This window comes from Phacochoerus africanus, chromosome 4, assembly GCF_016906955.1.
Source record: "Phacochoerus africanus isolate WHEZ1 chromosome 4, ROS_Pafr_v1, whole genome shotgun sequence".
Taxonomy (NCBI): domain Eukaryota; kingdom Metazoa; phylum Chordata; class Mammalia; order Artiodactyla; family Suidae; genus Phacochoerus; species Phacochoerus africanus.
The window spans coordinates 125887235-125901296 of record NC_062547.1 but is presented as its reverse complement, the minus strand read 5'-3'; the positions used below and the strand labels follow the sequence as shown (position 1 = coordinate 125901296).

The following is a 14062-nucleotide window of genomic DNA, read 5'->3' as shown; positions in this document are numbered from 1 at the left end:
AAGATAGGAGCAAAAGCATCATCATTCTGTTGCGAATGAATGGAGCTAAAAAAACTGGAGTCTCCAGATGGTCCATATGTATACTGAATCTGACGATACTCACCAGGAGAGATATCTGCCCTTCTTTAACGATGTTCAAAATGCTTTTCACTTTCTTCAGGTACTCACTCCTTTCTTCTGGGCCTTGGGAGCCGGTCCAGTTCACGCCACTGACCTGCTCATCTAGTTTGGGTTCTGCGGCTGAGGATTGCAGATGGAAGGCCCTGAGCTGGCAGTCTGGTGTTGCCTTGTCAACTTTGTGAATATGAGGATCACTAAAGGTCTTGTTTAGGAAGTCTTTACTCTGGTTTTCAGACTCATATGCAGAGCTACATTTAACCAGAGGAGGCGAAGTCTCGGATTCCTCAGTGGAGAGCTTTTGCTGGTCACGGACGACAGAGGGTGCTTTTCTCAAGTAAGGGCTTTTCACGGGAGAAAGAACACAAAACGGGGTCACGTTGGACGGCGAGTTCTCAGCACTACCTGCAGAGCAGGCTTTGCCAGAAAGGCCATTGATGGTTGTGCATAAACCTAAAATTCTTTTCTCCGAAGTCACCTTGGTAAAAGAGGCAAGTTGTTGACTGGATTTAATGTAAGGCACATCCAGAATCTCATCCATGTCGAGGTCGTAGTGCTCCAGTTCACCCAGCAAGGCGCTGGGTTCCGTGCTCTTACTTTGAGGGCTGCCCTCTCCATCTCTGGGGCTGAGCTCCTCGGGTTGGGGGCCTGGGTCCGAATCACCCCCTTTCTGGTACTCTGCCTTCTGGTTCTTCTGGTCATCACTTTCATTGTTCTCCAAAGTCTCTGGCTGATGTTTCAGTGGGGACACTCGCTTCACTGGACGGAACTTACTGTACACATCAGCGATTCCTGTGGGCTTTTGCGCGTTCGTAATAAGAGTTGAGACACCACAATTCCAGCTGGAGCTAGAAACTGTTTGTAAAAAAAAATTCAAAGAGGGGACTATTAAACTGAAACGGTGACAATATCTTGGCCAGGAAGGCAGACAATGGTCCACTCAAGTTATGCTCAAAGGAAGCCTGGCTATAAGGGGACAAATTAAGAGAGAATGTATACTATAAAACGAACAGTTCATACTTACCATTGAGACACAATGAATGGTAAAAGAAAGTTGTCACGTATTGGCTCAAAATTAATTCCAAGAGTAATCCTAGTGAAAGCAGATGGTGAAAGAAAACAAACCTAGACACTCAGGCTTACTCCCCAGATGGCTGCAGTTCCCCGACAGTATTTTGATACTTGTCACCTCCCTGAGAAGCACAACTGGAGCACAGGATCCTCTGTGTCAAATGAACTTCCAAACTAATGCAGGGAGAGAAGAGAGGCACACGCACGTGTGCACATATGTACACCCTTAAAGCTTAAGACGTCTCATAGGAAGAAGGGGTCAACTGCTTAATATTGGGCAAACTTAAACTGAGACCTATCGGGTGATTCCCTAGGTGACTTGTTCGGTGGATTAGGGAAATAAAAGCAAGGAATGAAGTGGTCAGGACTGACTGGACCATGGGAGATAAGCCCCAGTTGAGCCCATCCCACCCCAGACTGAGTGTCCCAGTCAACCCATCCAGCACAGGCCTTCCACGGTGCTTTCTGGCAGAGGACACTGTGACCTAATGGACTAACACTTCACAACAGAACCTGCTCTTCAAGCTTCAGTGCTGCCCTCCCTCGTTAGGAAAGCTGGAAACGAACAGGAGGAGAAGGAAGTTGCAAAGGGAAGGTGAAGTAGGCAGACTAGCTTTTTTTTTTTTTTTTTCTTTTCTCATTTCTGGACAAAGCTCAGATAAAGACTGTATAGTCTGCCTTTGAGTCAGTGTCTGGTTGAGATGAAGCGTGACGTGAAACAGCAACACATCCAGAGGTGAAGGATGAGCACAACCTCCTCTCCAGCTAGCCTCCTAGGACCCGCTGCCCCTGGCTAATCTCGGTGCAGCCTGATGGGGCCACGGCCTTCTCCCTCAGCCCTAATGATACCACTTCCTCTGTGGGACACTCCCCTGGCCAGACACATGAGCCAGCACCCTGGGTAACTTGCAGGCCACTGATTTATGGAGTCCTACTCCCTTTCCACTTAGTTTACACCATCCAAGGGGTGAGGTTTCAGGACATGCCCTCCAGCTGGGGATCTCCCATCTATCTCTCCTCTTCTGGAACAACAGCAGGTGGAAAGTATTTAACCCCAAAGCCTGTGTATGTGTCTGTTCTTTGCCGAAAAGTAAAGAACCTGAGATGGGGCTGTAATCAGGTTTGTGACTTCGGCAACAGGATCTTGCTACCTCTGATTCTTGGGGTGAAAGTAGCACACAGATTATTAAAAGTTCCTCGAATTGAGAAACCTGGCCATTCCTCTTCCTACTGGGATGTATTTTAAAAGGATTCGGATCAGTTCTGAAACCAAAGGAAGGAGGTGAGAGTGAGTGTTCCAAACACTCACTATATCCCTGTTGGTGGGTGAGTTCTTACCCCAAAGGGGAGCCTAATTTTGCTTTTTGTTTCAAAGGTCTGCCCTAAGTGGTCCTTTTGTGAGGACTTTGAGGAATCTGAGAGAATACTGGATTCTGTCCAATAGGGAATAGGTATTAACAGAGAATGTTCCAGAAGGGAAGAAAGATACCTGGATGCTCTTAAGCTGCTCCTTCCCTTGACTCTTACTGGCTCTGGTTCTTAGCTGTACACAGTACTTGGCATAGAGCAGACAATTAACAAATGCTTGAATTTGAATCTCACTTTCTCCAGCGCCTTAAATCTCCTTTTCAATACCCAAAGTGCATCCTTCTCAGGGATTTATAGCTTAATTTCACAGGGGACAAAGTTCCTGTTAATAAACTCAGAGGAGTGATAATCACCAATGAGAGTGGGATTTTCTAGTTATTTACAAAATGTAAATATGCAAAGACTAATTCCACTTGGTCTGTTATAAATTTGAAAATGTTTCTATCCTTTATATGTCCTCCCCCTGCCCCCATCCAAATGTAAAGCTAAAAAAAATAATGCCTGCCAGAAATTTTTGCCAAGCCTTTCTTCCTTTCAAGAACATATGGTTACTTACTTATTTAAAACAGCAGAGACATAGTGAACATAGAGTTTATGATATGTAAATATGCCTTTAATTTTACCCATCAATTTTCTGAAAAACTTACAATATAGTAGGAAACATACATATATTCCTTCACATTTCTGAGATACATACTCATTATTAGGTATAGGGTTTGCTAATATTTTGTCAGTTATCTTCATTTTTTTGGAGCTTCCTGATAATGTGCATCTCAGGATGTAATAAAAAATTTTAAAGCCACATAACTTAGTTGGCCAATACAACAAGATCATTGTACCAATGTATTTATGTATCGTACAAGGTCGGGGGTTCAAAGGGCTACTCTTTTATGTTGGCTTTATTTACATGTGAAATTTTTTCCAAGTGATACAGGGGAATGGATACCATATGTTTCCCAGCTGTTTTGTTCTGACAGGAGCCATTAAGAATGCTCCATGGAAATGAGTTCTGTCTGAGTCTTATGAAAACACTTCTTTTCACAGAAGAGCCTAGAAACTGAAGAATGGGCATCAATATTAGGCTTGTTGTCCTTGTTCAAACCTATGACTCCTTTTTAGGCTGAGAGTAAAATCTGTGTTTTCTACTCCCTGTCTTGACTCCCAGGAAAAATCCCAGTTGTGAAAAATGGATTAGGTAACAGTTTTCAGGAGAATGCTCCAATTTATTACTACGTCATACACTTGTCTGAGAAAAAGGACAATTTTATACACACACACACACACACACACACACACACGCACGCAAAAGACAAAACTCAATTAGTTTATTTCTCCTAAGCTGGAAAAAAAATGGGTATTTTAAGCACAGGCTCTTAATGACTGGCAGGATTTTCACCTTCAATTCCATCAGTCTATTCAAAATTCTACTGATACTGCTGTTCTACCCTGACACCATAATACATTTCTTATAATGCATGAAAAAAAGATCAGACTAACCACGATTATGAGGAAGATTTTCAGGACAAATCTGTTTCCTGGAAATCACGAATAAATATTTCACATGCTAAATTTTAAATCCCTGAAAAATTTATGTTACCTTATGAGATCTTTACAAGCTCTGTAAGAACAGTCTCTGTCTAATTTCTCTCACTGTCCCTCAAAGCACCAGCAAATTGCTTTACATAAATAGGTTCTCAGTGACTTTTTGGTTGTGTGGATTCATTTTTAACCTCTTATATAAGTAAATATGTCCAATATCTCTTAAGCTTATCTACCTGATTATGGCACAGGTTTTCTAAACGGTCAGTAGGTAAATGGAAATGTACCTGAGGCTGATGATTTATAAGGCAAAATTACTTCTTCCAATCTAACCGGTATTTGGAATGTCTCTGATCTTCAGCAGGATATTTCCACCTGTGTGTTGACCATTTATTCAGTAAGGATCTAATGTGAGCCAGGATGTGCAAGTTTGCGTTAACAAAGTAGCATGTTCTGAACTACGAGCCTTATCATCCTCCATCCTTGCTTGCTTTCTCCCTTCCCCCTTCACTTCCAACACACACGCACACACACGCACACACGCACACTCCACTGTCTCTCTTCAATGTACTCCTCCTGGCCTGGATCACATGACCATGTATGCAGGCTCCCAAGTAATCCATCTTTAAGGCATTGCTGACCCTTCTCTTTTTTTGACCCCTGCCCCTCACCCGTTAGGCACCAAGTCCTACTGTGACCTGATCCCAAGTCCCTCTCAAGTTTGGTTCCTTTCTTCTTCTTACTACACTGACTAGATCACACTGGGATCCTCCCACAGCCTCTGCAGGGCTCCATCTACTTCTTTGGTCTCCCTTTTCAATCCTGAGGAACACCCTCTACAGGTGTAAGTCTGACTTTGTCACTGCTTGGCTCAAAAACTTCAGGTGGCCCTGTACCACCTAAAACACCGCCTCCCCCGCCCCCCCGGCAATATATGGGATATATGCCCTTGCAGTACCTCAGATGGCTCAGAGAGTAAGTAAGCTATTCACCATTCAACTCTTTCTTCTTCTTAATTTAAGGACTCTCAATGACTTTATCCCTCTCCAGAACTTACAAACTCCCTTCAGAATAGTAAGACTGTGGGCCTTCGGCTCAGAGACTTTGATAAGCAAAGAGCTAACAGAAATGCTTTATTTTCACCACATTCATTTTCATGAGGTCGAATTTATTGCAAGTGACATTGATTTTCTACTTATGACACTGACAAATGTTTTAAAAAAAACATGTATGGTTAAAAGTAAGCAATTTTAGAAAAAGAGGTCAAAAATAAGAGTACAGTGTTTCACAGGTAAAACAAAAATGACAGAGGAAGAGTTTGCATGTGATCCAAGTTGTGGAAATGATACTTAAACAATGAAGATTTGGGAAACCCTAACTTTCAGGATAGTAACTAAATTCTTCAGCCTGGTCGGTAGTGGGTGTTTTATTTTCTAATTTATCTTCTCATCTCAGTGCCCGTCATTCCCACGGCACTAATTTTTCCCTCCCTGCCAGCACTCAACTCACCCTTTCTGGATACCCCATGTCCTCCCTTGCTACTTCTTGCCATTGGGCGAGTTTGCCCTCTTCTACAATGCTTTTTGCTACCTTCTCTGTCTGGGAGGTAGGCTCATCTGACAAGATTCCCCTCAGGTGTTACCTTCTTGGTACACTTCCTCTGACTTTCCCTGGGAATTGTTGCTCATTGCCTGCCAGTGCCCTGAAGTACACTTCCCTGTACCTAGAGTCAGTCAACGATTTATTAGTGTTTCAACAATTCACTCATGCATCTGCCTCACCTTCTCTCTTGAGGGTCTCTCAAGGGCAAAGACTGCTTGTGAACCTCCTCGTGTTTATAACCAGTGCTCTGTCTAGCACGGCATCTCCCAGATGTAGGGGTTCGAGGGCTAAACCCTTTAATGAATGAATGAATGAAGGGAGGAGAGAAAGAAGGAAGGAAGACGCTAGACTGAAGATGCAAAGAATATTAAATAAATATGTTTTGTCATACTGTCACAATGAGTCACTCTGGCCACATTCTGGACACACTAAGTGTGCTGAATATTTCAAAGACAGTGTTGGTAGAGCTATTAAAGATGTGCTGCGTATTAAAGTATTTCTAGACCTCAGCTTCTTCATCTGAGAGAAGCTGAATAAAGGGGTAAGACACATGATTGCTCAGACCTGACCCACCTCTAAATTTCTATGACTGTATGGAATGTCTACAAATAACAGGGCTCTTTATTCTGAGTGACTCACTATGAAACACTATAATTCTCCTAGATCCATGTCTTTCAACAGATCCTCACAAATTTATAATTATGAGGCTAAGCTGATTGCTGACACAGAACAACTTTTTGGCTCCTGGGACTGATAAATTAGTATTTTCTTAGGAAGATAATGGACAGTTTGCTATTGCAACGGTGGATCCAATTTTCAAGACTGAACGTCAGTGCTTGGCTTCTAAAGTGGCTATTTATTTTACTTCTAAATATGGAGTTAAGTGTCCATATTAGAAAATTAGCTTTGGACATCATGAAGAGAAAGAAAAGGGGTGAGTCTAGCATAAAATAGCGTTTTCCTCTTCTGTTTATTGCTAAAAGTTAAAGAATACTACTTTTCCTGAGAAACGAAATGGTCAGCTTTAGTTATAGCTGTCCCAAAATGTAGATAACACTACAGATCCATAGCTACTGGCATCTGAGACACCTTCAATGGCATGCCTTCCAAGTTCTCTGAGACTCCATTTCCTTCCACTTTTTGCACCTAAGGAAGGGATATCATGAAAGATCAGGAGGGTCAACGCTAGAGTCAAGAGTTTCCTTAATTTAGCATAAATGAAATCCATGGTGGGCACTCTTATTACAAAACACCTTGGGCTCTAGGTAGTGGGGACAGGTGACCTTGACCATCTCATGACAACAGGAAGAAGGCAATGGAGTCTGAGTGAAGACTGTGTGCTGGGTGCTCTTCCGTACCATCCTCGGAGACTAAATTGTAGCCTGATCCACAAAAGGGGGTTGAGTTCGCTCTGATTTGGAGAACTGTGTCCACCATGTTGTCAGGAAGAACCAGTGGGTGGGAGGAATGTGTGTTTCTGGAACGTTCCCGTGGAGTTTTCTCATCCCGTTCACTGCTGTCACAAATCCTTTATTGAGAGTGTTGGGAGGCTAAAGGGCAAGTCCAGAGGACTTTCTTATAAAAATTTTAACCACTGATTTGTCCACACCGAGATGTTAAAGTTCTATTGGAAAAGATTCATTGATTTGGTTCTAAACTTGTTGACCACTGATATCAAGCAGCTGTAGAATGTGTCAGATTGTTGTTTCATTATTTCCAGCTCTGCCCAGATATGTCAAGACCTGCTCACGCCACTCGGTGGCCCATCTGCACCCATTTCTTTGTTCTCTGATAACTCACAGATATACTCAAAAGCCCTTACTACTGTGGATAGAAAAGATACTTCTCCACCAAAGAGGCATGTTCTATCATGAAATCAGACTCAAGGTTCTGACACCTTTAAACCCTTGGGCTTCAAAAGCAGGGCTCCCAGAGATGAGCAATGGGTGATTCTGAAGAAAGCACGTGGTGTCAGAGTTATTCTGTCATCTAAAAAGCATGCTGTCCTTCACTCCAACATCAGCAAAACCTCTTGAGTGGATTAAGTCTTGCATCCACTCCAGGCCTCTTTACCAAGCTTCCTTTCTTTCTCTCCCTCTCAGTGCTGAACTGTAGAGAGAGAGACAAATCAGGGATGGTGCAAAGACTCATCAAGCAGAGAAGTCAGGAAAAAAGGGGAGTGTGTGTTCAGCGTGGTTTTTGAAAAGTGTTAGCAAGCTCTTTTTCCAGCAGTTTCTGGAAAGAAACACACTTAACAGTTTTAACTGAAGGTGGCGATCTTTTACAGTGCTGATCTACTGTCAAGGGCAGGGAACACCAAGACACTTGGTCCTTGGTCAGGAACAGGAGGCAGATGGGGGAGGGGCAGGGATTGAAAATCCCTATCCTCTACCCTCTACTCCCCATCTCCAGCCAATGGTTCCCAAAACGCCTGTTTATTTTACTTCTAAATAGGGAGCTACATATCCACATTAGGAATACAGCTTTAGACAAAAAGGGCATATGTCTTTAGGGTACAAGAGTGTCCTATTTTTTTTTTTAATTAATTTTTTATTTTTTGCTAAATGCTACATGAATGCTATTTTCTGAGAAATGAAGGGGTGAATCTGTGAAATCTGATCCCATGTTGAGAGGGACGGACTTCAAGGTCTGGAGGGGACAAGAAATGGAAAGAAGAACTGGAATGCAGCCCATGGATGTGCCCACCCAAGCCCCTGCCTGCCTGGAGTTCTGCACAGAGAAGAGGGCAGGTACAGGTCAAGTGCAGACAGAGGCTCCTTTAGGACAAAGCCTGAGAGAGCCATGCTGCCTCATTGACTGCAGTTTACTACATGCTTCATAGGCACTGTTATAAACAATGCAAAAAAAGATTTACATGTATTTTAAAAGTTCTTCCAAATGCTATTTCTTTTTTTTTTTTTTTGCTTTTTTTTTAGGGCGGCATATGGAACTTCCCAGGCTAGGGGTCGAATTGGAGCTGTAGCTGCCGGTCTACACCACAGCCACAGCAACGCCAGATCCAAGCCTCGTCTGTGACCTACACGGCAGCTCACCCAGATCCTTTAACCCACGGAGAGAGGCCAAGGATTGAACCTGCGTCCTCATGGATCTTAGTCAAGTTCGGGCCCACTGAGCCACGATGGGAACTCCCCAAATGCTATTTCTTAAGTAGAGTTTTCCTAAAATGTTCTCCATCTAACACTCCAAAATCTAATACAGGAAGCTCCCTGATGGCCTGGTGGTTAAGGATCCAGCATTGTCACTGGCCCAAGAACTTCTACATGCTGTGGGTGTGGCAAAAAAAGAAAATAAAATAGCTAATACAATATATTTGTACAAAACTTCCTATGTTTCTGACTCTAAGCAAGTGTACGATGTTACCAGATGTTTGCACAGCAACTCTAGAGGATGGAAGTGTGGTGCTTATGTATTCTCACTTGAAAATAAAGCAGAACTCACTCAGGGAATTTTAAGTGTTATGTGGAAAATTACATTCTATACTGACTGCTCAATTAGGGCCAAGGTCCCTTGACTCCAACTTTCTTTTCATAACACTGCAGAACTGGCTTATCAAAATTAAAATTATTCCCTAAACATGCAATTCACATTTTCTCTATTTGAGTCACATGTAGGCAATGGAATCCAGAAACCAGTAGTAAAACCTGGTTGTACTCATTTTAGATTCATTTTAACTTAAATTCCAAACTGAACCCTCTGCCTAGATTTTGGCAACCACTGACTGTGAAGCAACAAGTGGTTTTTAATAACAACCTTTCTTAAAAATATTTGAGTGGAAGAATTTCCCTACTTTGTTTATCTTTAGTGGCATTAGCCTAGGTTTACAGTCTTCTTCTCACTGGGAATTTGACTTCAGCTGCCAATTCCTCATCCTGGTTAAAGGTGGCAATTTCTATCCAATGTAAGCAAGAGATACAGGAATATATTACAGCTTGTTCAGAAGTGCTAAGGTAAGTGGAAGGATGCTCAAAGACTCTTACAAGGTCCATTCACTCCACAAACATCTGCTGAATGTTCTCTGTGCACATGGTTACAGGGGTGCAGAGAGGAATGAAGCAGACATAATCACTGTTCTCATGGGGCAAGCAGACAGCCAAGCAAGTACACAGATGAATGAGAAATTACAAAATGCAAAGCACTTTGATGGAAACAAGTTGGGTATTGGAACAGAGAAGAGCTGAGAAGCCAAGATGTTTAAGCCAAGATCTGAGGAAGAGAAGATGACAATTATTTGAGGATCTGGTGGGAAATACAAGAGAAAAAATGATTTTGTAAAGATCTGGCTAGAAAAAAGCCCATTCTCAAATGCCTAACATAGGAGAGAATCTGGCAGGTTCCATGGTTCTTATATCTAGAGTAGAGTGAGCCAGGGTGAAGGAGATCAAAGATAAAGTTGGAAGAGGCTGCCAGCGGCCAACTCACTCTGGGTATTTTTTTGGCAACAAAAAAGAGTTTGGTTCATATCTTAAGTGAAATGGGGTGTTCTTAGGCAAGCGGCAGTTCACAGAGAATGAAACGATCAGTTTTACATTAAAAATACATCCTTGTGCCTACTCTGTGATAAATATGAGATGGCAAGGACTGACGGTGAAAAAAAGAGACTAGTTCATGGTTGTTAACCCAGATGAAACATAAGGGTGGCCTGGCCCAGCTGGGGGCTTCTAAGATGGAAATAAATGGACAGATGGGGATAGCCTTGGAGCACAGAAGACTCAAGACATGCTGAAAGATCTGGAGTTGAGGGAGAGGGAGAATCCTGGATGTTTTAGCAAATTGAGTGCTGACTGCTGAGGGGGAGTCTGAGTTGGAACAGGTTGCGATGGGGATTCAAGCATTCCTCCTCAGAATCCCATGACATGTGATGCAGAATGGGTCACTGATTAGGAGGCCAGAGCACTGAGGTGACCAGCAGGAACTAGGGGGCATTTGAAGCCATGACAATGGAAGAGAGATTGGAGAAAAAAGGGAGTTCCCTTGTGGCTCAGTGGGTTAAGGATCCAATGTTGTCACTGCAGCAGCTTTGGTTGCTGCTGAGGCACAGGTTTGATCCCTGGCCCAGGAACTTCCATATGCTGTGGGTAAGGACAAAAAAAAAATGGAGAGAAAGAGAAAAAAAATGGATGAGCTATCAATCCAGAGAGAGAAACTTGGAGACTAAGAGGAGAGAGCATCCTACTGAATACGTCCATCCCACTTGGATATATAAAGGTCAAGCAGAGAAAGAGGAGGAGATGTAAAGGAGACTAAACAGATGTCAGATTGTAGGAGAAAAATGAGGAGAGAGGTGGTATAATAAAGCCATATATAGAACTACCATATGACCTAGCAACCCCACTCTTGGGCACATATCCCAACAAACCTTTCCTTGAAGAAGACACATGCACCCGTATGTTCACTGCAGCACTATTCACAATAGCCAAGACAGGGAAACAACCTAAATGTCCATCTACAGGTGAATGGATTAAGATGTGGTATATATACACAATGGAATACTACTCAGCCATAAAAAAGAACAATATCATTTGCAGCAACATGGATGGAACTAGAGACTCTCATACTAAGTGAAGTCAGTCAGAAAGAGAAAGACAAATACCACATGATATCACTTACATCTGGAATCTAATATATGGCACAAATGAACCTCTCCAAAGAAAAGAAAATCATGGACATGGAGAACAGACTTGTGGTTGCCAAGGGGGAGAGGGAGGGAGTGGGATGGACTGGGAATTTGGGGTTAATAGTTGCAAACTATCACCTTTGGAATGGATAAGCAATGAGATCCTGCTGTACAGCACTGGGAAGTATACCTAGTCACTTGTGATGGAGCATGATAATGGGAGAAAAAAGAATGTATACATGTATGTGTGACTGGGTCACCTTGCTGTACAGTAGAAAATTGGCAGAACACTGTAAACCAGCTATTATGGAAAAAATAAAAATCATTAAATAAAAAAATAAATAAATAAAGCCATGGGGAACGTTTCCAGAAAGGCATGGCCAACAGCTTCAAATTAACGCAGCAATGCCAAGAAAGAGGAGAATATCCTTGTCAACGGATTTGACCAAATGGAAGTTGTGACCTTGGCAAAAAAGGTGGAAGTCAGACTGAAGATATTCAAGTTAAGGTGAACGGGAAGTGAAAGACTGAAGATGGAGGTTCCCTTAACTCTTTAAGGCAGGCCGGCTACGAATGAGGCCTGAGGTGGGGAGAGAAAGGAGCAGAGGATTAGGGTGGAGCCACCAGAGTGGTACTGTCTGCTTGTTTTTTAGGACAGGAAATAATTAGAAAGTATGTGATGAGGGGTAACGGCGTCGACAGAGAAAGACACTGATGGTGCAGATAAAAGAGGAGATGACTGAATATCAAAGTATCAAACCAAATGAAGAGAATCAAAGCAGCTGTCCCAAACCTCAATTATGATACAAAACCCAAAGATGTGGGTCTCCTTTCACCTCTGTTTTCTGGGTTTTGTTTGTTTGTTTGTTTTTGTGGGGTTCTTTTTTTGGCCGCCCTGCACCATATGGAGTTTCTAGGCCAGGGATCAGATTCGAGCCACATTCATGACCTAAGTCACAGCTGCAGCAATGCAGGACCCTTCATCCTCTGCGCCAGGCCTGGGATAGAACTGCGTTCCAGTGCTTCCAAGATGCCCCCAAGTCCGTTTCGCCACAGCGGGAATACCCTTTCATCTCCTTACACATTCATCCCTCCATCCTACCTCAGATGTGTATTGAGCATCAGCACCAGGCACTGGAAACACCGGAATGAACACCCCAGAGAGATTTTAGAGACTACTAGAGAAAACTGATAGTAAACTACATTATTAATAGTTTTTAAAACGCACACATTCAAAGAGGTGGAAAAGTACTGGGAGCTGGAAAATAATAAGTTGGGGAGGTGCGAGTGTAATCTAGGATTGCATTGTCCAAATAGGAGCCACTAGACACCTACGGCTATGAAGTACTTCCAACGCGGCTGGTGGTACTGGTCAAAATGATAAAAGTTTTGACTTATTGGGTTAAATAACAAGTATTATTAAATTCATCTCATCTATTTACATTTTTAATGTGACTATGAGAAAAAATTTAAATTATGGAAATAACTTGCATTATATTTCCAGTGAACAGTGGTGGTCTAGGAAGTCTGGTAAAGGAGGCCGTGAGGAGGTGAACTTGGAGGTGAAAGGAGAAAAGGAAGGCCATGTCATGTGAAAGAACACAGCACACTGGAGGACCTGAAGGACGTTCCTTAATGGGACTGGCAGGCAGAAAGCAGGAGGAGATGCGCTTTTGAGAAAGCCTGCTGATCCAGGAGGAATCATGCCGCACAAGGGAGGTTCCCACTGAGCACCTTGAGAACCATCTTTGGGAACTACTGCTTGATTCTGAGCACAGAGTGATAGGATAGCTCATCACAGACAACGGGTTAGCATCAAAGTGCCTAGGTCAGTACTTCTCGAACTCAAATATGCACAGATGAATCAGCTGGAGAGCTTGTTAGAATGCAGACACTGATTCCAGAGCCTAGACTAAGGACTCAGAATCCACATTTCTAACAAACTACTGGGTGGTGATGGTTCTGGTCCCAGATCACACTGTCAGATGCTAGCGCCTGAGCAATCAATGCCATAGAAGGGTCTGGATTTTTGTAGATGACTCTGTACTCTCTCCAAGGACCCTTCAGTTAAAAGATTCTAGGATTCTCTTTCTATCTACTTGTGTTTTTTTGGCCATGCTGCTGGCATGCAAAAGTTCCCGGGCCAGGGATCAAACTTGCACCCCAGCAGGGACAACACCTGATCTTTCACCCACTGGGCCATCAGGGAATCCCATATTTATTTGAGTTTTAAGTGATTTTTTTTTTTTTTTAAGGGAAGAGTCAGGGCAAAGGAGATAAGTGGACAAAGAGCACTCATTTTAAATGTGAAGAAAGAGTCCACTGGGAGACAAAGGAAAAAAGGATATGCTTTCAGCAAGAAGGGGGTGCTCTCAGAGATGCTATGAAACTCCCAAACTGGTCACAACCTCCCACCCCCAATCCTACCTCTGCCTTGATTGCGAAGATGGAGCAGGGAAAACACCTCCCTTCCACAGGATCGAACTTCCAAGAAGGAAGTCACCACGAGGACATGCAAGGTCAAAGGCACTTTGCTCCTGCATCAGTTCTTCCCTGTCCCTGTGCCTCATCTCTTTCCCTTCCTGCCTCCAGGACAGTTAGCTCTCAGCTTCTAGCTTCTCATCCTTCCTTACCGCCGATTCCCTTGGCTCATGTCTACCGACAGGAGAGTTTCTCAACTGCTGTTGAGGGTGGGAGGTATGTTCCTTAAGAGCCCAATAAAAGCAAAAC

General features: G+C 43.1%; 1 protein-coding gene across 2 annotated transcripts in view; it reads right to left on the bottom strand.

The window, feature by feature from the left end:
- SNCAIP (synuclein alpha interacting protein) overlaps positions 1–14062 on the bottom strand; it is a 161843-nt gene that overhangs the window by 44897 nt on the left and 102884 nt on the right. The window contains exon 4 of one of the 2 annotated variants that reach the window (XM_047778498.1): positions 104–972. The exons of the other annotated variant lie outside the window; for it this stretch is intronic. Coding sequence (XP_047634454.1) covers positions 104–972 — 869 coding nt within the window. The remainder of the gene's footprint in view (positions 1–103; positions 973–14062) is intronic. 2 annotated transcript variants of the gene reach the window in all.